Here is a 27,750-nt window from a genome sequence, read left to right as displayed (position 1 = left end):
AAGTGAAAGTTCAGGAGTGGCCATCTCAGTCTCCTGATCTCAGTATCATTGAGGCAATCTGGGGAGATATCAAGCTCGCGGTTCATGCCAGACAGCCCAGGAATTTACAGGAACTGGAGGCTTTTTGCCAAGAAGAGTGGGCAGCTTTACCATCTATGAAAACAAAGAACCTCATCCACAACTACCACAAAAGACTTCAAGCTGTCATTGATGTTAGAGGGGGCAATACACGGTATTAAGAAATGGGGTATGTAAACTTTTGTTTAGGGTCATTTGGATGTTTTGGGTTGTCACTATGATTTAAAAAGAGAAAACACAGTAGTTTGACAGTAAATGGCTTCACCCAACCACTAACCATGAGTGGAGAACAAGTTTTGGTGTTATCATTCATATTCTCTGAAAAAGGCCAAGAATGCAAAAATTCTGCTGGGGTATGTGAACTTTTGAGCACAACTATACATATGAATCATGGAGCAATGTGTAGTAAGGCAGTAGTGTGACAACTCTACACACATGGGATTATCATGAGATATGGAAATCCAGCTCCTGCACCGCACCCAGTATATGGACCGACCCGGGGTGACTTCTAAGCTTTGACCTCTGCACTGTAATACAGGTCAGCATATGGCAACATACTGGAAAGTAGGAAGTGTTAGTTGTTAATTGTACCTATTAACAAAATGCAAAGTAATCAACCAAAGGAGAAATGTAAATCTTATCAGTATGCGTTGACCACTTGTCGCCTAAATCATAAGTATCTGGTGACCGCTTGTCACCTCCATCATCAGTATCTGGTGACTGCTCCTCGACTCCATCATCAGTATTCGGTGGTCGACTGTCGCTTCCATCATCAGTATCTGGTGACCGCCCATCGCCTTCTTCATCAGTATCTGGTGACCGCCCGTCGCCTGCAACTTCAGTATCCGTTGACCACTCGTTGCCTCCATCATCAGTATCTGTTGAACGCCTGTCTCCTCAATCACTAGTATCTGGTGACCGCCTGTCGTCTCAATCATATAAGTATTTGGTGACCGCTTGTCACCTCCATCATGATTTATCTAGTGATCGCCTGTCTCCTCAATCAGTTGTATCTGGTGACTGCCTGTCTCCTCAATCACTAGTATCTGGTGATCGCCTGTCTCCTCAATCACTAGTATCTGGTGACTGCCTGTTTCCTCAACCACTAGTATATGATGACTGCCCGTCGCATCCATCATCAGTATTCGGTGATTGCCTGTCGCTTCCATCAGTATCTGGTGACCACCCGTCTCCTACATCATCAGTATCTGGTGACCGCCCGTCGCCTACATCATCAGAATCTGGTGACCGACCGTCCCCTCCATCATCAGTATTTGGTGACTGCCCGTTACCTCCATTATCAGTATCTGGTGACCGCCCGTCACTTCCATTATCAGTATCTGGTGACCACCTGTCCTCCCCTTCATCAGTATCTGATGTTTGCCAATCACGTCCATCATCAGTATCTAGTGACCGCCTGTCGCCTCCATCATCTGGTGATACTGATGATGGAGTCGACAGGTGGTCACCAGTTATTGAAGATGGGGGCGACGGGTGGACAACAGATATTGATGAAGGTGACAGGAGGTCACTAGATATTGATGATGAAGGTTACGGGAGGTCACTAGATATTGATGATTAAGGTGACGGGGGTCACTAGATATTGATGATGAAGGCGATGGGACCATCACCAGATACTGATGATGGGACGACGGGTTATTACTAGATACTGATGATGGGAGAGCCGGGCGGTTATCAGTTACTGATGGGATTTACATAACTCTTTTGCTATGTATTCTGTAAACTATTACCTCTTCTATTATTACCTCTTCTATTATTAAAGCTTCTTAATTTGGAACATTTTTTCAGCACCTGCATAATCTTTTGCATGGTGTTGTAAGTCTGCATAATATACTCTAGGGTCCCCCTTCCGTACACATTATCCATTCCTTTCCTTCCTCCCGTACACTTTTTCAAGTCTTTTCTTTGTTTTATTATACTTTTCTCTTGTTTCCTTATTTTTACCTTTTCCTTTATTCTTCCCTTTTTTTCCAGTCTATTCCTTATTTTTCTCCACTTTTTGTAGCTTTATTCCAGGCCTTTTCACAGTTTCCTTCCCTCGGTTGCCTAGTCCTTCTCCCTTCTCTTGCTGATGGCTCATTATACTTTCCATTAATAATTGCTGGGTCCCAGGTGGTCTCGTTGGCCGGGTGTTCAGGGCATTGGTCCAGCCTGGGTGTGGGGCAGGTGCCCGGTGATGTTGAGAGTAGGAGGGTGCAATGTTGCAGGCTTTCAGAGTATGTTATAGATTTCCATTTCCCAGCAGGGCGGCCGGTGACCTGTGAAATACACCCGAGACTGTCAGATCATCACAGGAAATCCATAAGCACGCTGCTGCTCTGTCCGAGCTTTCTTTTATTACTGATGCAGAGATCTATTATTAGACATCCTAAAAGATGATTCCTGTAGTTATTCTGTCTGCCTCCTCTTATCTGCTGTGCTGCAGAACGCCAGGGTGGATACCGGGCATCCCAGGCCTACATTTACATTCTGTGATATGAGTGCTGTTTTCTACCATCCTATTATGGCTGTACCCTGTTTATTGCCACATCCTGACCGATCAAACCCTTATGCTGACATAGACCCCCTTATTCTGACAGATCGTCCTCCTTATGCGGACAGATAGGCCCCCTTATTCTGACCCCCTCTGACAGATCTGCCTCCTTATGCTGACAAATTGGCCTCCTTATTCTGACAGATCAGTCCACTTATACTGACAGATCAGCCTCCTTATACTGATAGATCGGCCTCCTTATGCTGATAGATCGGCCCCCTTATGCTAACAGACCGGCCCCCTTATACTGACAGATTGGCCCCCTTATACTGACAGATCGGCGCCCTGTACTGTTGATCGGCAACCTATACTGACAGATCGGCCCCTTTATGCTGACAGATCGGCCCCCTTATACTGACAGATTGGCCCCCTTATACTGACAGATTGGTGCCCTATACTGACAGATCGGCGCCCTGTACTGTTGATCGGCAACCTATACTGACAGATCAGCCCCCTTATGCTGACAGATCGACCCCCCTATACTGACAGATCAGCCCCCTTATGCTGACAGATTGGCCCCCTATACTGACAGATCGTCCACCTATTTTGACTGATCGGCCAGCTCTTATCTTCACTTCATCTTCCTTACTGTGTTTTGGTTATTTTTGTTTGCTGCGGTCTCAGTACATTGCTATGGAATATGTTGGCACTTTGTACGTAAACATGATTTTCTCCCATTAACACAGGGCCATCGCTCTGGTCCTCATCTTCACGATTAGTGGGGTCACATGTAATACATTTGTAGAAATAGAAAAATATCCAGCATGTTGAATAAAATTCAGAAGTCTTTATTGAAGAATTAAAATGTGGCACCAGTGTACATGGGCAGAAAAAATGTGCATCCGCGTTTCGGAATTTAATCCTTATTCATTGCATCTATTTATGTCTTCAAATGGCTTCCTAACTGCGGCACTGCAGGTTTCCTTGCATGGTATCCATTGAGAAATTGAGCTGATGTTTTTCTCTGTTTCTAGCACATGTAATACATGGTGCGCGCTGTTTAGGATCATGTTTCCAGCCATTTTTAGGACAAATGTTACTAACTAGAGATGAGTGAGTGTACTTGTTTCTTGGGTGGTCTCCGAGTATTTGTAAGTGCTCAGAGATTTAGTTTTTGTTGACGCAGCTGCATGATTTACGTCTGCTAGTCAGCCTGAGTACATGTGGGGGTTGCCTGATTGCTAGGGAATCCCCACATGTATTCAAGCTGTCTATCAGCTGTAAATCATGCAGCTGAGCCAACGAAAACTAAATCTTCGAGCACTCACAAACACTTGGAGACCACCCGAACGTGCTCGGGAAAACCCAAGCAACGAGTATACTCGCTCATCACTATTACTAACCACAATACATGGCTCATACATGGAGTTTTGAGCTTTAATTCCTGCCATGTTTTCTGTTTCTTCCTGACCGTACGAGAGGTCCTGGACTGAAGAGTTGACTGTCCACCCATAGAGATGGAGGTGACTGATGTGATGCAGTCACTTATTGAACAAGACCCTGGAAGCAACCCAGTCTGTATTAAAGGGATGATTGTGTGCGCCGTGGTGTGAAATGAGGCGGCTCTATGATCTCATATATGAACTGTGGAGAAATGGTTTCTTTCCCTTTATCTTCTAATCCCATCTTTTCCATCTATAATCCATTGGATGTCTTTCATCGGCTTGTCATCTCTTCTTATGGGGTATTCTGATTTATGGTAAATGTAGGAGCTAAACTATTTGCAGAACCTACATAGAGGGGATGAAAAGAGTTGCACAAATATCGCTGCCTCCTCCCCATGTACAGTAACTGTTTCATCTGACAGGAAGGGGGTCGTCTCGAGAAATGGCTACTTGACCCCAAGGTAGGACCAGTATACATCAGACGTAGGAAATCTGTTCTGTGGAGTTTCCTTAGATGTCTGAGTGATATCCCTCTAACCTCCCCATTTTCTTACCCCTCACACACCATAGAGACTGATCACCTCTCCTGTGGGCCCCCCCCCCCCCCACACACCATAGAGACAGAGCACCGCTCCTATGGGGCCCCAGTGATGGGGTATGCGACAGAGCAGGAAGAGACATCAGGCCGATAAACAATCCAATAAGATTTATTGGAACAGGGAAAACACAAATAATTCTGGGATAAGTTCAATGGACCCAACCGATGAGGGACATAACACCATTCCACGTGGCAGCTTTCAACCCTCCACACACGGGCACCAGGATCTCACCTCAGCAATAGATCCTAGCCCCTGGCCCATCAACACCCAACTCCCTGGGCCAAACCATGTGTCTATTGTTGTGTCTTGGGATCCACTTCTCCATGGGGGAGGGCTCCCACCTACTTTTGACTATGTGGTTAACTTCAGAAGTTTCCAGAAGGTACAAGCTTGTGTTTAGAATAAAGGTACCTTCACACTGAACAACTTAACAATGATATCGCTAGCGATCCGTGACGTTGCGGCGTCCTGGATAGCGATATCGTTGTGTTTGACACGCAGCAGCGATCAGGATCCTGCTGTGACATCGTTGGTCGGAGCTAGAAGGCCAGCACCTTATTTCGTCGTTGGATCTCCCGCAGACATCGCTGAGTCGGCGTGTGTGACGCCGATTCAGCGATGTCTTCACTGGTAACCAGGGTAAACATCGGGTTCCTAAGCGCAGGGCCGCGCTTAGTAACCCGATATTTACCCTGGTTACCAGTGTAAATGTAAAAAAAACAAACAGTACATACTTACATTCCAGTGTCTGTCGGGTCCCCCGGCGTTCTGCTTCCCTGCACTGTGTCAGCGCCGGCTGGCCGTAAAGCAGGGCACAGCGGTGACGTCACCGCTCTGCTTTACGGCCGGCGCTTACAGTGCAGGGAAGCAGAACGCCGGGGGACCCGACAGACACCGGAATGCAAGTATGTAGTGTTTGGTTTTTTTTACATTTACACTGGTAACCAGGGTAAACATCGGGTTACTAAGCGCGGCCCTGCACTTAGTAACCCGATGTTTACCCTGGTTACCCGGGGACTTCGGCATCGTTGGTCGCTGGAGAGCTGTCTGTGTGACAGCTCTCCAGCGACCATACAGCAACACTGCAGCGATCGGCATCGTTGTCTAGATCGCTGCAGCGTCGCTAAATGTGACGGTACCTTAAGTCCTATGCTGAGGAGAACAAAGACAGACTTCCCCCACTGGTTGTTGACTCAGGCCTGATTACATTCCACGGACACATGCCGGGGGAGTTACAAGCTGTTACAGCCCCTCACACACCATAGAGACAGACCACCTCTCCTATGGGGCCCCTCACACACCATAGATACAGACCACCGCTCCTATGCGGCCCCTAACACACCATGTGGGTCTATTTTCATTCTTGCTGAGGGGTCCTCTTTCTTCTATGTATGTCTGCTGATAGCATCATCTTTCCATTGTCCTTTATCTCTACCTTCCTTCAGCACTTGTATTATCTATAAAACTAAAGCAAATCTGTCACCCCATTTTTGGCCTATAAGCTGCGGCCACCGCCATCAGCATTCTGTAATGCTGTAGATAAGCCCCCCCCCCCCCCCCCCCGATGTAACCTGAAAGATAAGAAAAACAAGTTATATTATACTCAGTCAGGGGCGGTCCTGATGCGGTCCAGGGCCTCCCATCTTCTTATGATGATGTCCTCTTCTTTGCTTCCTGCCACAGCTCCTGCGCAGGCGTACTGATCTGCCCTGTTGAGGGCGGAGCAAAGTACTGCAGTGCGCAGGCGCCGGGCCTCTCTGACTTTTCCCGGCGCCTGCGCACTGAAGTACTTTGCTCTGCCCTCAACAGGGCAGAGAATTATGCCTGCGCCGCAGCTGTGGCAGGAAGACAAGAAGAGGACGACATCGTAAGAAGATGGGAGGCACTGGACCCGGCCCTGCGATACCCATTGGACCCGGACCGCACCGGACCGCCCCTGGGTGAGTATAATATAACCTTTATTTCTTTCAGGTTACATTGGGGGCTTATCTACAGCATTACAGAATGCTGTAGACAGGGCCGGACTGGCCATCAGGCACTTCTGGCAAATGCCAGAAGGGCCGGTGTCAGGAGTGGGCCGCTGCCGCTATCAGCGGCGCCAGGGCCGACTCCTCCCGCTGGTACAGTTGAATGCAATGATGGAGGAGAGAGCGTTGCTCCCTCTCCCATCATTCCCCGCTCTGCCTCGCGCTGACACTGCGGGTGCGCGATGACGTCATATCATCGCGCACCTGCTGTGTAGCCGGGCAGACTGCAGCTGCTGAGACCGGAGCCGGGAGCAGCGTGGGGCACGAGGAGAGGTGTGGAGAGTGTTTTTTTAGTGTTTTTTTTTTTTTTTTAATATATCAGTGTGTGGGGCAATTGGGGGGGCTGTATTACATTCTATGGGGGCTGTGCTGTATTACATTCTATAGGTGGGGGCTTTATTACATTCTATTGGGGCTGGCTGCATTACATTCTATGGGGGCTGGCTGCATTACATTCTCTGGGGGCTGGCTGCATTACATTCTATGGGGGCTGGCTGCATTACATTCTATGGGGCTGGTTGCATTGCATTCTATGGGGCTGGCTGCGTTACATTCTATGGGGGCTGGCTGCATTACATTCTATGGGGCTGGTTGCATTGCATTCTATGGGGCTGGCTGCATTACATTCTATGGGGCTGGCTGCTTTACATTCTATTGGGGGGGCGTTATTATATTCTATGGGGGCTGGCTGCATTACATCCTATGGGGGCTGGCTGCATTACATTCTATGGGGGGACTGTATTACATTCTATGGGGGCTGTGCTGTATTACATTCTATGGGGAAGGGCTGTATTACATTCTATGGGGGGCTTTATTACATTAAATGGGGGCTGTGCTGTATTACATTCTGTGGGGGCTGTGCTGTATTACATTCTATGGGGGCTGTGCTGTATTATATTCAATGGGGGCTGGGCTGTATTACATTCTATGGGGGGCTGTATTACATTCTATGGGGGCTACATTATATTCCCATGGGGGGTTGTATTATATTCTGTGGGGAGGTGGGCTGTATTACATTCTATGGGGTGCTGTATTATATTCTATGGGGGGCTGTATTATAGTCTATGGGGGGCTGTATTACATTTTATGGGGGACTGTATTACATTCTCTTGGGGCTACATTATATTCTATGGGGGGCTGTATTATATTCTATGAGGGGTGATTGCGTCATACTCTATGAGGGGGCTACATTATATTCTATGGGGAGCTGCATTATACTATATGAGGAGGGCTACATTGTATTCTATGGTGGGGCTACATTATATTCTATGGGGGGCTGCATTATGCTCTATGAGGGGGCTATCATATATATGCAGGGGCTGCATTATACTATATGAGGGGGCTGCATTATATTCTCTGGGGGGGTTACATTATACTCAGGGGGCTACAATATATTCTGTAGGGTGGCTGCATTATACCCTGGTGTTGGCATGATTATACTATATGTGGGCTGCATTATACTGTATCGAGGACTATGGGGAATACATTATACTGTAAGAAGAACTATGGGGTGCATTATACTATGGGAAGTGAATTGTACTACATGGATGACAATGGTGGTGCATTATACTATGAGGAAGGAGGTATAAAGTTTGCAGCGCGTGTAGTGCGCCGCGGCAAATTTTAGGCCACGCCTCTGACCACACCCATTTCACAACTAGTCACACCCATATCCACGTCCCAACCACAGCCATTTAGCACTGCTGATCACACTGTTTTATATACAATAATTATAAGCAAACAAAAATATGGCCACACAGTACTGTATAATGGCCACACATGATGCTCAATACTGTATAACGGCCACCACACATGATGCTCCATACTGTATAATGGCCACACACAGTTCTCCATACTGTATAATGGTCACACATGATGCTCAATACTGTATAATGGCCACACATGATGCTCCATAGTGTATAACGGCCACAGAGTGCTCCATACTGTATAATGGCCACACATAGTGCTCCATACTGTATAACGGCCACACACAGTTCTCCATACTGTATAATGATCCCACATAATGCTCAATACTGTATAATGGCCACAAATGATGCTCCATACTGTATAATGGCCACACATGATGCTCCATACTGTATAATGGCCACACATAGTGCTCCATACTGTATAACGACCACACACAGTTCTCCATACTGTATAATGATCCCACATAATGCTCAATACTGTATAATGGCCACAAATGATGCTCCATACTGTATAATGGCCACACATGATGCTCCATACTGTATAATGTCCATTGGCCACACATGATGCTCCATACTGTATAACGGCCACACATGATGCTCAATACTGTATAATGGCCACACACAGTTCTCCATACTGTATAATGATCCCACATGATGCTCAATACTGTGTAATGACCCCCCTCCTGTATGCATGGCTTATCTCCCTCCCAACCCATATGCATGGCTCATATCCCCCCCTCCTGTATGCATGGCTCATATTCCCCCTCCTGTATGCATGGCCCATATCCCCCCCTGTATGCATGGCTCATATTCCCCCTCCTGTATGCATGGCTCATATTCCCCCTCCTGTATGCATGGCTCATATTCCCCCTCCTGTATGCATGGCTCATATTCCCCCTCCTGTATGCATGGCTCATGTTCCCCCCTGTATGCATGGCTCATATTCCCCCTCCTGTATGCATGGCTCATATTCCCCCTCCTGTATGCATGGCTCATATCCCCCCCCGTATGCATGGCTCATATTCCCCCCTGTATGCATGGCTCATATTCCCCCTCCTGTATGCATGGCTCATATTCCCCCCCCCGTATGCATGGCTCATATTCCCCCCCCCCCCCCGTGTGCATGGCTCATATCCCCCCTCCTGTATGCATGGCTCATATTCCCCCTCCTGTATACATGGCTCATATTTCCCCCTCTGTATGCATGGCTCATATCCCCCCTGTATGCATGGCTCATATCCCCCCCCTGCTGTATGCATGGCTCATCTTCCCCCCTGTATGCATGGCTCATATCCCCCCGTATGCATGGCTTATCTCTCCGCTCCCGCTCCCATCTTGCACGGCACGCCGGCTGTCCTCCTTCATCCCCCCGTCCCTCATACTCACCTGTCCCACACTGCACGGCCGTGCCGACATCCCTCTGGCTCTGACTCCCGGCGCAGCACCTTCTTCCTGCGTGAGCGGTTATGTGATACCGCTCATTAAGGTCATGAATATGCGCATATTCATGACCTTAATGAGCGGTACCACGTGACCGCTCATTCAGGACGAGCTGCAGATGCCGAGACCATCGCTGGAGCAGGGTGAGTATCGTCTTCAAGGAGGGTGGGTGGGAGGCGGGCGGGCGGCCGGGGGGGGGGCCCCTGGAGCAGTGGGGGCCCTAGGCAGCTGCTGGCCAGTAGGCCAGCAGGTGTCAGTGCCTGGGCCCACCGGAGAATCCTCTGGTTCTCCGGTGGGCCAGTCCGAGCCTGAGTGTATTATATTATATGGAGGACTGAGGAGTGTATTATACTATATGGAGAACTGAGGAGTGTATTATACTATATGGAGCACTGAGGAGTGTATTATACTATATGGAGGACTGAGGTGCACATTATAATATATGGAGGACTATGGGGTGTATTATACTAAACAAGCAAAATGCTGCCTATTCATCGAGTGATTGGATTGTTTATGTGGGAACAGAAATCTTTGTTCTCAGCAGCACATCACCGATGTATACTGTAGTTGTGCTGCTGATAATATGATACTGTATGGGGACAGATTGATCTAATTGTGATTCTTCTGTTCCCTTCATTCTTTCTCAGTTGGTGTAAAGAGGTTGGGAAACAAGCGAACGACTTCACTATTGTCGATCACACTCGTTTAGTGGCCTGAGATCAGCGCATGTAAATACAACAGAAATGCTTCGCAGGGAGACCAGGCAAGGATAATGACAGTTGTAATTAGCACCCGGCGCCTGGGAATAGCGCTAACTCTACTGTGCTTTTCCCAGCCGCCAGAACATTTAATTCTGGTATGTCTAATGATTTTTAGGGTTGATGTCAGCTGCGTAATGTCAGCTGCTATCAATCCCTGGAGTAAGTAATGGAGAGGTGTCTATCAGACACCCCCACTACTAGCCCAGGACCTGGCGAGACCCAGCGACTCTGAAGAGCGGTGACGGTAGTAACAATACCGCTGTTCACAGTCGCCGAGCTCAGCGCAAGACCCGGAATATCTGAAGAGCGGTGACATTACTGATGTCACCGCTCTTCAGAGTCACCGAATCTCGAGCTGCGCAGCGGAACCAAAAGTCGCTGTAGGCAAAGATTATGGAGCATCAGAATGAGGTTCCACAATCCCTTCATTATCTGCGAGATCCAATTATGTAGGTAAAGTAGCTGCTTTTCTTGGTACTGCAACTAAAAGCAATAAATAGGACTGAGCTGTAATGCTGGATACAGCTGTGATTATATGTTATATAGTCGTGTTACACTCCCCTCACTTCTTGTAACCTACAAGTGTACAAAGATATCATACAGTCACCATGTGACAAGTGGGCCTGTGTAACTTCAAATGCCAGGGCTGAATTTTAGTCCCAGTCCGGCCCTGGCTGTAGATAAGCCCCTGATGGCGGTGGCCGCAGCTTATAGGCCAAAAATGGGGTGACAGATTCCCTTTAAGCCAAGCTTTCAAGAGCTGCTATAATAATATAATTTGTAGTACCTGCAGGATGAGTTTTGGGCTCTTGTATTAGAAACTATACCTTGTAATGTTATGCCTTCAGTGGTTCTAGTGCCCACCCCTTGGCCGGTATCGCACTCTTCTCGCCAGTGCCTCGCTTTTCATGTCATCCTGTTTCTTGCTCTTCCCGTTCTTGTTGCCAATGCCTCGCTCTTCCCATTCTCGTCAGTGTTTATCGCTCTTCCCGTCTTCTCTGGTGCTTCATTCTTTCCGGCCTCACCAGTGCCTCAGTATTCCCATCCTCGCCAGTGCCTCGCTCTTCACATCCTCATCAGTGTTTCTCTCTCTTCATGTCCTTGCCTAGGTGTCTCGCTCTTCCAGTCCTTCCTTATGTTTCTCCTTTTCTTTTCCTCCTCTGTGTCTCGCTCTTCCCATCCTCACCGGTGTTTCTCACTATTCCCGTACTCTGTGCTGCGCTCATCCTGCCCTCGCCGGTGTTTCTCAGGCTTCCTGTTCTCTACTGTGTCGCGTTCTTCCCGCTGTCTTGCTCTTCCAGTCTTCTTCGGTGTCTTGCCATTTCTCAGCTTTCAGTCACTTGTGCCTCTGTCATGTAGCCCTTTGTTTTACTCCCCTATTTGCAGAACTCTGTAGACTTTCATGTCCCTGTGATAACGTTCTTCGTCTTTTCAATATTCTGCCTCCATGATGGCAACTTTAGGATGATCAGGTGGAGCCAATAATAATTATTATTATTTATATAGCACCATTGATTCCATGGTGCTGTACATGAGAAGGGGTTACATACAAATTACAGATATCACTTACAGTAAGCAAACTAACAATTACAGACTGATACAGAGGGGCCAGGCATTTTGAGGGACTCTGTCTGCACCTGCACTAGTACTATCAGAAAACCCCATCTGTCAGCTCGGACTAATATCATTGTAGATGTCATCAGCTGCAGAGGAGGAGTATGTCCCATCATAGGTTTCTGACACGTTACATGCAGTCTTGTGCATTTGAATTTCTGAATATTTATGGTGCCCCTTTAAGTATCCCTTTCCCCGCCTCGTGTGTAGTACCACGCTTCATTTATTTTTAGAATTATTTTGGAATCATTGTTATGTTTATCAGCAGCTCTCCGCAAATCTGACTGCAGGGGCCCCTCTGCTGGCGAGCGAGTAAAACTGCACGTGTCCCCTTCCAGCTGTCAAGGACACAGGCTACTTGGGCGAGATCCACGCTCTGCGACGATGACAGAGCTAGAAATGCTCAGGGTGCCCTTTGTCTCTCATGTAGGCACTCTTCCAATCTGATTCCCTTAAAAAGGTAGCCATATTTTAATTCACATCACAAACATTAGATGATTACTTTGTAGCTGGTGAGGTGACAGCAGGCATCAATTAATTCTGAGCAGACACTGAGTGATGAAGTCATCAGACTGCGTTCACATTTCACTCTTCTGCTGGGATCCAGTCTGATAAGACACAATGTCTTTTTAGTTATTGGCTTTCATTCAATCTGCTCTTCATGTCCAGATGTCCAACCATTTTATGTTCTTAGATGATTTAGTTAATATCAGATGATTACTTTTATAGGATCCCCTGATGTGATATGCTTGTACCCTACTATTTTTGAGACAATTAGGATCTCACGAGACAAAACATACTTTTTTCATGTTCTGGGTTATATAGAGAGAAGATCTCAACAGATTCTGAACACTCTCTCTTTATATTCTTGGTTGTTATTTTTGAGTGAGGGGTCACCAGATCTTTGATGTGGTCTTTTAATGTTCTGGGTCTTTATAGTGAGAACATTTCTCCTGATCCTGGATGCAGTTACTTCATGTGATAGGTCTTTATAGATGGGTGAGATCTCCCCAGATCCTGAACTCTCTCTTTATGTTCTGGATCCTATGTTATGGAGATGATCTCTCTGGATCCTAGATGCTTTCTCTTCATGTCCTACATCTTTATACAGATGATCGCACTGAATTCTAGACCCTGTCTCTTCGTGTCCTGGGTCTTTGTAGAGATGATCTCTCTGGATCATAGACTCTGTGTCTTCACGTCTGGAGCTTCGTAGAGATGATCTCACTGGATCTTAGACGTTGTCTCTTCATGTCATGGGTCTTTATGGAGATGATCTCTCTGGATCCTAGATGCTTTCTCTTCATGTCCTTCGCCTCTATAGAGTTGATCTCACTGGATCCTAGACACTGTCTTTTCATGTCCTAGGTCTTTGTAGAGATGATCTCTCTGGATCCTAGACGCCACGTCTTCATGTCCTGGATCTTTGTAGAGATGATCTCTCTGGATCGTTGACACTGTCTCTTCACGTCCTGCGTTTTTATAAAGATGATCTCATTGGATCTTAGACGCTGTATCTTCATGTTCTGAGTCTTTGTAGAGATTATCTCTCTGGATCCTAGATGCCGCATCTTCATTTCCTGGATCTTTGTAGAGATCTCTCTGGATCGTGGACACTGTATCTTCATGTTCTGGGTCTTTTTAGAGATGATCTCACTGAATCCTAGATGCTGTCTCTTCATGTCCTGGTCTTTGCAGCAAAACCAACCACCAGAACTATAGACCAAACTCAAAGAAATTAGTAGCACGGATATACGTTTAATAATATTACTTTATTTGCAGTGGTTACAACATATTTTGTGTGCACGTTTGAAAACAAAAAATAATAGGTGACATATATAAAAAATCACCAATATATAAAAGCCTAAATAGGCATAAGGGGCACCATAAAAGGATAGGATATTACGCAGGACTCCTACAGATAAAATCTAAGTGTAAAAAAAGGGGAAAGGGTATTCCGCAAGTGACCTCAAAATTATGTGAAAAAACTCAAGATATGAAGCAATAATAGTATCCCACAGCGTGAGCATGTACAGTATATAAGGCAAAAAATTGTGCAAAGTGCAATGTGCCATATAATAGAAAAAAGGGGGAAGGGGTAATTAAGAGTTCCTGTACCTTTAAGGCGCCACCAGATCCAAACAATGCGCACAACCCACAACTCCTAATTACCCCTTCCCCCTTTTTCTATTATATGGCACATTGCACTTTGCACAATTTTTTGCCTTATATATATGCTCATGCTGTGGGATACTATTATTGCTTCATATCTTGAGTTCACATAATTTTGAGGTCACTTGCGGAATACCCTTCCCCCTTTTTTTACACTTAGATTTTATCTGTAGGAGCCCTGCGTAATATCCTATCCTTTTATGGTGCCCCTTATGCCTATTTAGGTTTTTATATATTGGTGATTTTTTATATATGTCGCCTATTATTTTTTGTTTTCAAACATGTGCACACAAAATATGTTGTAACCACTGCAAATAAAGTAATATTTTTAAACGTATATCCGTGCTACTAATTTCTTTGAGTTTGGTCTATAGTTCTGGTGGTTGGTTTTGCTACACATGTGAGTGGCTCCCACTCATTTTCTTTTGTTGCACTGGGGTTCATCAAATGGTCTCATAGAAATATATGTATTTCTTTATAGAATGTATTGACCCTATAAGGTGTTAACAATTTTTTTGTTTAATGTCCTGGTTTTTGTAGAGATGATCTCCCTGGGTCCTGGACACTGTCTCTTCATATCCTGGGTCTTTATAGAGATGATCTTATCTTTTTGGATCCTAGATTCTCTTTCTTCGTGTCCTGTAACTTTATAATGATGACCTCACTGGGTCTCTTCATGTCCTGGATCTTTATGGAGATGATCTCTCTGGATAGTGGACACTGTCTCTTCATGTCCTGGGTCTTTATGGAGATGATCTCTTTAGATCCTAGATCCCTCTCTTCATGTCCTGCATTTTTATAGAGATGATCTCACTGGATCTGAGACACGGTCTCTTCATGTCCTGGGTCTTTGTAGAGATGAACTCTCTGGATCATAGACGCGGTCTGTTCATGTCCTGAGTCTTTGTAGAGATGATCTCTCTGGATCTGAGACACGGTCTCTTCATGTCCCGGGACTTTGTAAAGCTGATGTCTCTGGATCCTAGACACTGTCTCTTCATGTCCTGCATCTTTATAGAGATGATCTCACTAGATCCTAGATGCTGTCTCTTAATGTCCCGCATCTTGATAAAGATGATCTCACTGGATCTTAGATACTGTCTCTTCATGTTCTGGGCCTTTATAAAGATGATCTCTCTGGATCCTAGATGCTGTCTCTTCATGTCCTGTGTCATTGTAGAGATGATCTCTCTAGATCCTAGACGCTGTATCTTCATGTCCTGGGTCTTTGTAGAGATGATCTCACTAGATCCTAGACACTCTCTTCATGCCCTGCATCTTTATAGAGATGAACTCATTGGATCCTAGATGCTGTCTTTTCATGTCCTATATCTTTATAGAGATGATGATAGATGGTGTCTCTTCATGTACTGGGTCTTTATACAGATGATCTCTCTGGATCCTGGACACTCTCTCTTCATGTCCCGGGTCTTTGTAAAGCTGATGTCTCTGGATCCTAGACACTGTCTCTTCATGTCCTGCATTTTTATAGAGATGATCTCACTGGATCTGAGACATGGTCTCTTCATGTCCTGGGTCTTTGTAGAGATGAACTCTCTGGATCATAGACGCGGTCTCTTCATGTCCTGAGTCTTTGTAGAGATGATCTCTCTGAGACACGGTCTCTTCATGTCCCGGGACTTTGTAAAGCTGATGTCTCTGGATCCTAGACACTGTCTCTTCATGTCCTGCATCTTTATAGAGATGATCTCACTAGATCCTAGATGCTGTCTCTTCATGTCCCGCATCTTGATAAAGATGATCTCACTGGATCTTAGATACTGTCTCTTCATGTTCTGGGCCTTTATAAAGATGATCTCTCTGGATCCTAGATGCTGTCTCTTCATGTCCTGGGTCATTGTAGAGATGATCTATCTAGATCCTAGACGCTGTATCTTCATGTCCTGCATCTTTATAAAGATGATCTAAATGGATCTTAGATACTGTCTCTTCATGTTCTGGGCCTTTATAAAGATGATCTCTCTGGATCCTAGATCCTAGTCATTGTAGAGATGATCTCTCTAGATCCTAGACGCTGTATCTTCATGTCCTGGGTCTTTGTAGAGATGATCTCACTAGATCCTAGACACTCTCTTCATGCCCTGCATCTTTATAGAGATGAACTCATTGGATCCTAGATGCTGTCTTTTCATGTCCTATATCTTTATAGAGATGATGATAGATGGTGTCTCTTCATGTACTGGGTCTTTATACAGATGATCTCTCTGGATCCTAGATGCTGTCTCTTCATGTCCTGGGTCATTGTAGAGATGATCTCTCTAGATCCTAGAGACTGTATCTTCATGTCCTGCATCTTTATAAAGATGAGCTCACTGGATCTTAGATACTGTCTCTTCATGTTCTGGGCCTTTATAAAGATGATCTCTCTGGATCCTAGATGCTGTCTCTTCATGTCCTGGGTCATTGTAGAGATGATCTCTCTAGATCCTAGACGCTGTATCTTCATGTCCTGGGTCTTTGTAGAGATGATCTCACTAGATCCTAGACACTCTCTTCATGTCCTGCATCTTTATAGAGATTAACTCATTGGATCCTAGATGCTGTCTTTTCATGTCCTATATCTTTATAGAGATGATGATAGATGGTGTCTCTTCATGTACTGGGTCTTTATACAGATGATCTCTCTGGATCCTAGATGCTGTCTCTTCATGTCCTGGGTCATTGTAGAGATGATCTCTCTGGATCCTAGACACTGTCTCTTCATGTCCTGCATCTTTATAGAGATGATCTCACTAGATCCTAGATGCTGCCTCTTCATGTCCTGCATCTTGATAAAGATGATCTCACTGGATCTTAGATACTGTCTCTTCATGTTCTGGGCCTTTATATAGATGATCTCTCTGGATCCTAGATGCTGTCTCTTCATGTCCTGCATCTTGATAAAGATGATCTCACTGGATCTTAGATACTGTCTCTTCATGTTCTGGGCCTTTATATAGATGATCTCTCTGGATCCTAGATGCTGTCTCTTCATGTCCTGCATCTTGATAAAGATGATCTCACTGGATCTTAGATACTGTCTCTTCATGTTCTGGGCCTTTATATAGATGATCTCTCTGGATCCTAGATGCTATCTCTTCATGTCCTGCATGTTTATAAACATGATCTCACTGGATCTTAGACGCTGTCTCTTCGTGTCCTGGGCATTTATAAAGATGATCTCTCTGGATCCTAGATGCTGTCTCGTCATGTCCTGGGTCATTGTAGAGATGATCTTTCTGGATCCTAGACGCTGTCTCTTCATGTCGTGGGTCTTTGCAGAGATGATCTCACTAGATCCTAGACGCTGTCTCTTCATGATCTGCATCTTTATAGAGATGATCTCACTTGATCTTAGACGCTGTCTCTTCGTGTTCTGTGCCTTTATAAAGATGATCTCTCTGGATCCTAGATGCTGTCTCTTCATGTCCTGGGTCATTGTACAGATGGTCTCTCTGGATCCTAGACACTGTCTCTTTATGTCCTGGGTCTTTGTAGAGATGATCTCTCTTGATCTTAGAGTCTATATCTTCATGTCCTGGGTATCTGTGGAGAAGTGGAATCTGCTTCTATAGAGATAGGCCTGGACTAAGAAATATTAGCTAGGAGAGTATGTGTGGGGAAGCTCAGAAACAATTTAGATTCTGTGTGACCACAGTTTTTCTCTTTTATTTCATCTTGATTGTCTGTATTTCTCTGTTTATTGCAGCAAGTGGCCCTATCTCTATCTCTGCCTCAGTCACCCCCTTTCCCCTCTCTATCTCTGCCTGATTTTCTATTGAAATGCTTTCCTGCCCTCAATTCTCAAGTGCATTTTCTGCAGAGCTTAATGTAAGCACAACCATGTTCGATTAGCCATATTTAACACAGCAAAAAGTCTTTATTGTGTAGTGAAGCATCTTACAGATTGCCTCCTGCTCTCCCAATCATCTGAGAACTTGTCTGCTCCAGCTGCTGCAGATCACCTCCCTGCAGAACTTTAGGAGGACAACAGAGAGTGTCTTTTAAGGGAAAAATGTGTTGGACATGTAAAAAATAAATAAAATCTTGACCTTTATTCTGTAACATTTTTTCCTGAAGGGAGAAGATGAATGCGAGTTATTTGAGAATTTAGAGGTGAGAGACTATAGAGGGCCATGCCCATAGCAGAATGGTTACCAGGTAGTTTAAAAGACAGACAGATGTCAGCGGGGGACGGACACAAGATCCCTGTAGTCTTGACCGGGAGGCAGGACAGTCCCTGGACGAGTGACTGGAGGCAGGTCTGGCTCCGAAGCAGGTGTCAGGACAGGCTCTGGACCCAGGGGCAGGACCGAATCTGGAGGAGGAGCAGGAAGCAGGGCTGGCCGAGGGGCAGGAAGCAGGATGAAGCGTAGATGATTAACGGTAGGCAGGTCTGTCGCTGGAGGGGGAGAGGGAGGCAGGTCTGTCCCTGAAGGAGGAGCGGGAGGTAAGTCTGTCCTTGAAGGAGTGTAGGCAAGTCTGGCCCTGGAGGAGGAGCTGGAGACAGGTCTGGCCCTGGAGGAGGAGCGGGAGGAAGAACGTGCTTTAGAAGTCAGGACAGGCTCTGGAGATAAGTTGGACCGAATCTGGAGGAGACTCTGGAGTCAGGACAGTTTCTGTAGAAGGTGAATCAGGATAATCTTATGGACAAGGTGCAGGAGATTAGGACAATGGCTGCAGGAGTGGATGGTAGGACAAGGTCTTGAGAAGAGAATGGGCTTTGGAGAGGCAGCAGGAAGCAGGGTAGGCTGAGGAAAGAATCAGGAGGCAGGTCAGGCGCTGGAGAAGTTTTAGTTGGGAATGACACTGGAGTTAGAGTAAGAGGCAATATGGTGTGGACTTTCGGAGAGGATCAGAAGAACAGTCCTGGAGGTGGAACCAAAAAGAAGTAGGCAAGATGGTCTGCTCTTTGGGGAGCATGAGGATGCAGCACATGCTCTAGAGAAGGATCACGCAGCAGAACAGACTTTGGAGGCTTTAAAAAGGCTCAGGATAAAGATTAAGAAGCCGAGCGTACACAGTCCATCGCACAGGGGCAGAGCTTACACAGTCCAGTGCACAGGAGCAGAGCTTACACAGTCCAGCACACAGGATCAGAGCGTACACAGTCCGGCGCACAGGAGCAGAGCGTACACAGTCCAGCGCACACAGTGCAGTGCACATAAGCAGAGCGTACACAGTCTGGCGCAGAGGAACAGAGTGTACATAGTCCAGCGCACAGTAGCAGAGTGTACACAGTCCGGCGCACAGGAGCAGAGCGTACACAGTCCAGCGCACAGGAGCAGAGAGTACACAGTCTGGCGCACAGGAGCAGAGCGTACACAGTCCGGCGCACAGGAGCAGAGCGTACACAGTCCGGCGCACAGGAGCAGAGCGTACACAGTCCGGCGCACAGGAGCAGAGCGTACACAGTCCGGCGCACAGGAGCAGAGCGTACACAGTCCGGCGCACAGGAGCAGAGCCTACACAGTTTGGCGCACAGGAGCAGAGCGTACACGGTCCAGGGCACATAAGCAGAGCGTACACAGTCCGGCACACAGGAGCAGAGCGTACACAGTCCAGCGCACAGGAGCAGAGCGTACACAGTCCGGCACACAGGAGCAGAGCGCACACAGTGCAGTGCACATAAGCAGAGCGTACACAGTCTGGCGCAGAGGAACAGAGTGTACATAGTCCAGCGCACAGTAGCAGAGTGTACACAGTCCGGCGCACAGGAGCAGAGCGTACACAGTCCAGCGCACAGGAGCAGAGAGTACACAGTCTGGCGCACAGGAGCAGAGCGTACACAGTCCGGCGCACAGGAGCAGAGCGTACACAGTCCGGCGCACAGGAGCAGAGCGTACACAGTCCGGCGCACAGGAGCAGAGCGTACACAGTCCGGCGCACAGGAGCAGAGCGTACACAGTCCGGCGCACAGGAGCAGAGCCTACACAGTTTGGCGCACAGGAGCAGAGCGTACACGGTCCAGGGCACATAAGCAGAGCGTACACAGTCCGGCACACAGGAGCAGAGCGTACACAGTCCAGCGCACAGGAGCAGAGCGTACACAGTCCGGCGCACAGGAGCAGAGCGTACACAGTCCAGTGCACAGGAGCAGAGCGTACACAGTCCAGTGCACATAAGCAGAGCGTACACAGTCCACTGTTTATACTCTGTGACATTCCACAGTCCGGCCATGGTGCCTCACTCCCTCCTCGTGGTGTGGGGTAGAGGTTGGGCGCAGCGTTCTGCTCATGTTCTTCTGGGCAGCAATGAGCAGCGATCTGTGATCATTGCATATAACGTGATATTAGAGCCTATGAAGCGGCTGCAGATTCCCAGGAGACTGTAATTCATATGCCATTAATGCAGCGTCTGCGGCTCCTGCACAGGGTGAATGCAGAGTCTCCCAGATGCACTATCCATCAGCAGCGCTGTATGATGGAGGGGAAATCATTTCTCCATGGCCTGTGTTTCCATTTGTTTTTCCCTGTGTTGCTATGTCTTGAGTGCCTGAGGGGGCTTCTGATGTGAGTGTCTGTAGCCCCCTCCTCTCCCTCCCTTGCTCCCTGCAGGCCGCTTGATTTCATGTTTCTACGTGCTGAGGCCAATAGACTAAAGTGTTCCATTTCCCCTGAGTTTTCCCCTGGGCCGCCTACTGTAATCGCACACTTTAGCTGGGCATAGAGCCGTGTCTACATGCAGGTTACATGAACGCTGAATGTCTGTTACCACAAGGGACAGAGATCTTCACATGGAAAAGACAGCGAGCACAGGGGCATGCTGGGAAAGAGCAGGAACAGCAGGCACATTTCTGTGACCTTGATATGTATGAGGCGGTCATGGCGCCGGGTCCATCCGGGGGTCCCTCCACCTTAGGCTGCTTTCACACATCAGTTTTTTGCCATCAGTCACAATCCGTCTAATGTTGGAAATAACAGGAGAAAACTTACAGAAATCATCTAACTTGGTAGTCTGCTTTCTGCTCCCTGAGGGTAGGATGAATGTAGATTGGATCACACCAGCTCGGTTGCCCCCATTACAGTATGTGAACACGTTTTTTAGGTATCAGGTCTACTTTATAGCTTTGGCCTGGAGGGCAGGTTTGCAGACCAGCCCCACAGGTTAATATCATAATTGCTTGGTTTTTGATTAGACCATGGCCGCGCCCCCCAATGAATATATTATTTTCTCTTGAGATCCTTTGTGTAACAACTCTCACAGAGATACTATCAGGCCGTAATTAACATCTCTCTAGGTGTCAAATGTTACCTTTCTTCTTGGCTTCTAGCAGGACCCCCTGGTGAGATTGGAGACAGAATTCTACTTGTCCCAGGAAAATACATATTAACACCTGGGTGCGTACCTACAGCCTTCAGGACAGATGTTCCTAGTCACACAAAACCTATACATAAGGTCACTGCACGCACACACACACACACACACACACACACACACACACACACACACACACACACACACACACACACACACACACACACACGCTAAGAGAATGGAAATTCTCACAAGGCTTTACCAAAGATCTTTATATCTTACCCCAAAAACGCTAAGTAAGTCATCCCCTAAGTTGCATAATAGATTGTGCAAGTGCTCTGAACCATGCTTATCGACACCTAAAGTGTCTTCCTCAAGGTCAACAGCAATCCGTCACTAATACAAGTCTATGAGAAAAAAAACGGATCCGGCGGCAACTTTTGCCGGATCCTTTTGTTTCTAAATTCACCGGATTGTGCCTGACGGCAAAAAACTGATGTGTGAAAGCAGCCTTATCTTATTCCCCATGTCCGTCATGTGCTGTGACAAGAGTAGGTCATGGACGTGATATATGTCATGACTTATGTCACCTCGTCATTGGGAAGCCAATTATTCGGGGTGATCATTACTAGTTGGTGGCGTTTTCCGTGTGGCGATTGAGGCTTTAGATGACGTGTGAGGCTTTATACACATGTTCTCTAACCTTTTTGTCACCTATTTGCTGTGTGCACTGGACTCAGGACCATGATTTGCTTTTTCCTTTTTTTTTTATCACCAGTTTGTTATTTTGCGGCCCTCATACTCATTAAAGGTGGCCTCTTTCACACTTCCGTCGGGACTCTCCTGTCCTGCTGCGTCGCCGAGACGTAGCGACGGACGTTAACAAAATAGTGTCAAAACGTTTGTGACGGGTGCACTGGGCCCGTCTTTCTGACGGACCCGTCGAGGCTATGTGCACCTGTTGTGTATGCGTCTTTGCAGCGGTTTTCTGCTGCAAAAGCGCATACACAACACAAACCAGGTTATAAATAATTTAAAAAATTAAAAATCGCAATATTCTCACCTACCGGCGTCCCGCGCAGCATTACCGATGCTCCTGGCAGCTAGCGTTCCTAGTAATACATTGCAAAATCTCGCGAGAAGTCGCGGTCTCGCAAGACCGCGACTTCTCGCGAGATTTTGCAATGTATTACTAGGAACGCTAGCTGCCAGGAGCATCGGTAACGCTGCGCGGGACGCCGGTAGGTGAGAATATTGCGATTTTTAATTTTTTAAATTATTTTTATTATATCTTGTTACTATTGATGCTGCATAGGCAGCATCAATAGTAAAAAGAGAAAGAGAGCGAGCGCGAGAGAATTTCCCTGATGGGAAATTCTTCCACGCATGCTCAGTTTGAAAAGACGGACACAGGTAGTGGGATCTCCTGAGGATGGGTCGGCTATACAGATCGGTATCTCTGTCTTTTGCTCTTAGCATGTAATCTCGGCAGATTTGGTCATTTTAGCTTCCCATTCCTCATGCGCCTTGCGCAGATTGTCCTTGTGTTTGTGGCCCTTCTGCTGCCCCAGGATTCAGAAATGATCGGCGGCCTTTTTCGGCTGTTTGTATGGAGTGGTGATTGGGTTACCTTTTCCCTGTCCTTTCTGGGGTTTTTTCACTTTTGGGCCATCCATGTTCTGTGTCCTCAGGTCCGAGCATCTCCCTCCAGCACAGATCTCCTTCATCAATGATAGTTATTGTAATGGAAATGTCATTGCCGTGATGTGCTGTACCACCAGCAGGTATCTAGCCTGCCATTCTTTTGGTCTAACACCTCTTTTCTATTTACCCGGCAGCAAGAGAGGAGAACGTGGCCACCTTCCGTGGCTCTGAGTATTTATGTTACGACCTGTCCCAGAATCCAATCCAAAGCAGCAGCGATGAAATTACCTTGTCCTTCAAAACCCGACAGAGAAATGGGCTCATCCTCCACACCGGCAAGTCTGCAGACTACGTCAACCTGGCACTGAAGGGTGGTGCCGTCTCGCTGGTCATCAATCTGGGCTCTGGTGCCTTTGAGGCCATCGTGGAACCAGCCAACGATAAGTTCAACGATAATGAGTGGCATGACGTGAAGGTGACTCGGAACCTGCGCCAGGTAAGGAGGTCGTGGTAACACTGGTGGGCCAGGTTAGAGGCCAGCGGGTACTATGACTCTGTACATGGTCTACCAGGAGGGCGATGATCAGGGCTGTGTGCTAGACCCGTGCACAGAGGACATTGGGAACTTGAGGCTTGTGAGCCAGGGCCCTGCTGTCAGCAGTGGTCTGTAGTGTAAGGAGCCAGACTTACACCATCCTGATCCTCATACTGCGGTGTATAAGGACCACTAGATAGAACCATGCCCACGAGGCGAAGTGTAGGTAATCTGCAGAGATCTGCTCACCTAGGAGTAGGGATCTTTATGCAAATGCTGAGAGAGACTGATAGAGATATATAGAGATAGGACAGGAATGCAGGCGGGTGAGCGGCCCGGGGGTCCTGACTGCCGCCATCACGAGAGGTGTAGAAAATAGACCCTTTTGGGGAGAGTGTGTCCAGTCACTGACCCCTACACTCGCCCTCTTGAGGTGCTACTTACCTCTTGTAGCCATTGGTGCTACTACAAAGGTGCAGGTCCATGAGGACACGTCGGGGGCTGTACTGAGACGATGACTGTGAATTTCTGCGTTATGGTGACTCATTCTGGAAAGGCTTGTGCAGGACGGGAGCGTAAGTATGAGGAGTGCGGGAAGCCATAACGGGCAAAGTGTGAGTGTGTGTGGAGGGGGCGGCGCGGAGAATGGCGGCTACAGCGGAGGATTAACCCCTAACCATTCATGTAATGTGTCATTGCTACTAACCAGCTCCTCTCCACAGTGTACTAACATCCTAACTGATCACCTTTGTTTTATCTGTTCTCTTTTATTTTCTCGTTATTTTGCGTTGTTGGATCTGACGACCCTTCTGTTCACAGTTATTCAATTTGCTTTTTTTTCCCCCCACTTTTCCGCAAAGCACTCAGGCATTGGACACGCTATGGTAAACAAACTACATTGTCTGGTAGATATCATTCTTATTGTCTAATAATACTCTGGATTTGCGGTGTGGTTTTTCCTTTCTCTTTTTCTTCACATCTTCAATGTCTCCTTTGATTTCACCCCCCACGTCCGCCATGGAAACAATAAATATTCTGTCTGTACTGTACGTATCTGTAGATACGTGACAGATATATGTTATCTAGAGCCCCCCTCTGGCATTCTCACTTTACCATCCTCCACCCAGACCCCCTTTCCCCCGGAGCCCCTCGCACCTCATGTCATTTGTTTGACTGGTCCGTGTCTGATGGTCTAAAGGAAGACACTGTTGCCTAGAGGATCGGCAGTGGTCCTGGGCCAGAGGGCCCCTAGTAATGCCACCTGATGGGCCCCATTACTTCTCTGCATGCTATGTGTCTCCATGTTGGCAGGGAAGGCTGGAGTGCTGGCGAGGGCGGAGATCCGTGTACTTTATTAAATTTTTTTTTCCCACCCAATTATTACTTTGAGACATCACCTTTCTTACAAATATCAAAACTTGTAAAATTATAGCCCCCCTCTCCCAGGAACCCCATTGCCTAAGTGAACATTAATTACTGAAAATTCACCAACAATTAGAGGTCACAGAAGTGCTGCCACTCCACCTCATCCCATTACTACTGATGACGGTAAGTGGTACGTGTTGCTGGATATTGCAGAATGCGGGGAATGAAGGGCTGTATATGTCAGGTTAGTGCTGGAATCCTTACACAGATAAAACGCCTGTAGTGTCAGTCACACATATCCATCACTCACCTCTGCTTGTTGGGAAGGTTATTTATGGCCCCTCTATCATCCACTCTCCATTACACCGGACAATATGTGGAAATGCCCAATGCCTTTTATGTTGACATTGAGGAGGATATCAGCTATGAAAACATTTGAGCGGTTAGTATTTTTGTGATGGAGCACATCGTAGGTGTGTGGTCCAGCCTTGTGTACGAGGCTTCATCCTCTGCATAGTCTGAGGTGGTCCCTTAGTAAGTCTGGAGAGGTCCTAGCTCCTTGGACAGTGGTGGAGATGTACAGACGTGATCTCATCCTCAGTACTTGGGATGTCTTGCTGCTTGTAGGGTTCTCTGTGCTCTTTGACGAGGGACCTCTGACTCCACAGCCGATCAGCACTCCAGCCTTCCCATCTCCATCTCTCCCTTTTAAACTAACGTGTTGCCTCTCCATCCTCATGTGTCATCACTTGCGCGGCTGGTTGAGGACTTGTAGCGGTGGGGGAGTGGACCTTTAGGCATGCGTGGATGAGCAGCTCTTCCTTCCTCTCAGGACTAGTGAGAATTGGGTAAAGGAGTCCCGAGAACGTCCTTCCTGCTCTCCAGACTCCGGTCCCCACTCCTCCTTTTTTAATGGTGGTCTCCTTGGCTTGTTGGAATTGCCATCCTTTGGGGCTCTTTTTCCAGTGGTGGGCTGTGTAGTTGTTTGTGGTGCTATTAAGGGTTGTTGTGAATGTATATGGAATTAGTCAGTGAAGGGTTAAGCTCATAACTTCAGGTGCTTCTAGAGTCGTAGTCCGAGCTGCTGAACACATGCACTGATCTGATACTGGACATCCATCGTATCCAAATCTGCCCCCACCATCCCCTGTGCAGCTATGTGCTGGCCCCGTGGCACAGTGCCGCAAAGATTGGCATCTCATCTGCCTTATCCCGCTGTATTGTGCTCTATCTGGGTCCTTATAAAAGCCTACTAATTGTGCGTATCATGTGTTCAGCCGGCTATTTTCCTGGGACATGGCATTTCATATTCCGGAGAGGCCACTGAGGGGTTACATGCTGTTTCCTACCATTTATCAGCTGTCTCTCATGATGAAGGGCTTCCTGGGTGAATTGTGAGGTGCGGTAAGTATTTATATTTGCAGGGCATTCGGGCAGCATGTTTCCTCTTCAGGGGCAACGTTCTCCAGGGGAACATGAAATGCTCGGCTGATGGACGGTTCGTAGGGGTTGGTCTTGTGTCGGGTTCTAGTCCCTTCGTCCAGTGTCGGCAGCTGGGGAGGATGATGTGATTGGTCATCCAAATCCAGACCACGTGACAATGAAAGAAAAGTTTTTACCTTATTCTTCACCAAGACCAGGGTGTTATCTCGCTCCTGCTCTGCGGAGGGCATTGCTCAGAGTCATGTTGTGTCGCTTTCTTCCCATAAGGTAACAATATCCGTGGATGGGATTCTAACTACCACCGGATACACTCAAGAGGACTACACCATGTTGGGGTCCGATGACTTCTTTTATGTTGGGGGCAGCCCCAGCACTGCAGACTTACCAGGGTCCCCTGTCAGTAACAACTTCATGGGCTGCTTAAAGGAGGTGAGTGACGATGTGAGACGCCCAGAATTACACCACACGTCTTACTGTTTCCATCACATGTTATTAGCTGAATGCAGAAACTCGTGGACTTTATCTTTCGAAGATGCAGAAAGCAGGATGGAGATAGTCTCCAAAAAGCTGTCCGTGGGTTGCGGGAGGGACATGGGTACTGTGATATGGTCAGTCTTGGGCGGGGTTTATGCTGGTGAGCATGTTACATAGTACTGTAGCTTTATTACAGACTGTGCTGCCTGTGAGTAGAGAGCAATAGCTGGATGGGCCACATATTTTTTTTGACGGCAGTTGATCTATTTAATTTCTTCAAATTGCAATACATTTATTTGGCTCGTCAGCAACTGCAGGAGTCAGATTAATGTGAATTTTTCTGTGCTTGTGTTCTGACTTTCAGTCCTTGTGCAGATTACTTTGCCCCCTCTGCATGCATGTGGTTCTGGCCAACCTCTCTTTATGTGCAAGTGGCTCTGCCCACTTCTCCGCATGGCCTTGGCCTACCTCTCCGCTTCATGCAATTGGCTATGCATCCCCGTCCATGTGCACATGGCTCTAGCCCTTTCTCTTCGCATGAACATGGCCCGGGCCACTGTTTCTCCGCTTGCACATGAACCTGTCCCCCCTCTCTGCGCATGCATGAGACCCTGTCTCTCTCCACGTGCATATGGCCCTGCCCCCATCTTCTACTTATGCACATTGCCCCACCCCCTCTCTTCGTGCTCAAGGCCT

The 27,750-nt window shown here is 47.2% G+C and overlaps 1 protein-coding gene across 17 annotated transcripts in view; it reads left to right on the top strand.

The window, feature by feature from the left end:
• NRXN3 (neurexin 3) overlaps nt 1–27,750 on the top strand; it is a 573,277-nt gene that overhangs the window by 145,686 nt on the left and 399,841 nt on the right. For all 17 annotated transcript variants that reach the window (XR_013216505.1, XR_013216504.1, XR_013216506.1 and 14 more), the window contains 2 exons: nt 23,432–23,733; nt 26,848–27,009. Coding sequence is in view for 11 of the 17 variants with exons in the window: in XM_077267475.1 (XP_077123590.1) it covers nt 23,432–23,733; nt 26,848–27,009 (464 nt within the window). In the remaining 6 variants the exon portion in view is untranslated. The remainder of the gene's footprint in view (nt 1–23,431; nt 23,734–26,847; nt 27,010–27,750) is intronic.

Source organism: Ranitomeya variabilis, chromosome 1 (assembly GCF_051348905.1).
Source record: "Ranitomeya variabilis isolate aRanVar5 chromosome 1, aRanVar5.hap1, whole genome shotgun sequence".
Lineage (NCBI taxonomy): Eukaryota > Metazoa > Chordata > Amphibia > Anura > Dendrobatidae > Ranitomeya > Ranitomeya variabilis.
This window is presented reverse-complemented; position numbering and strand designations above follow the sequence as displayed.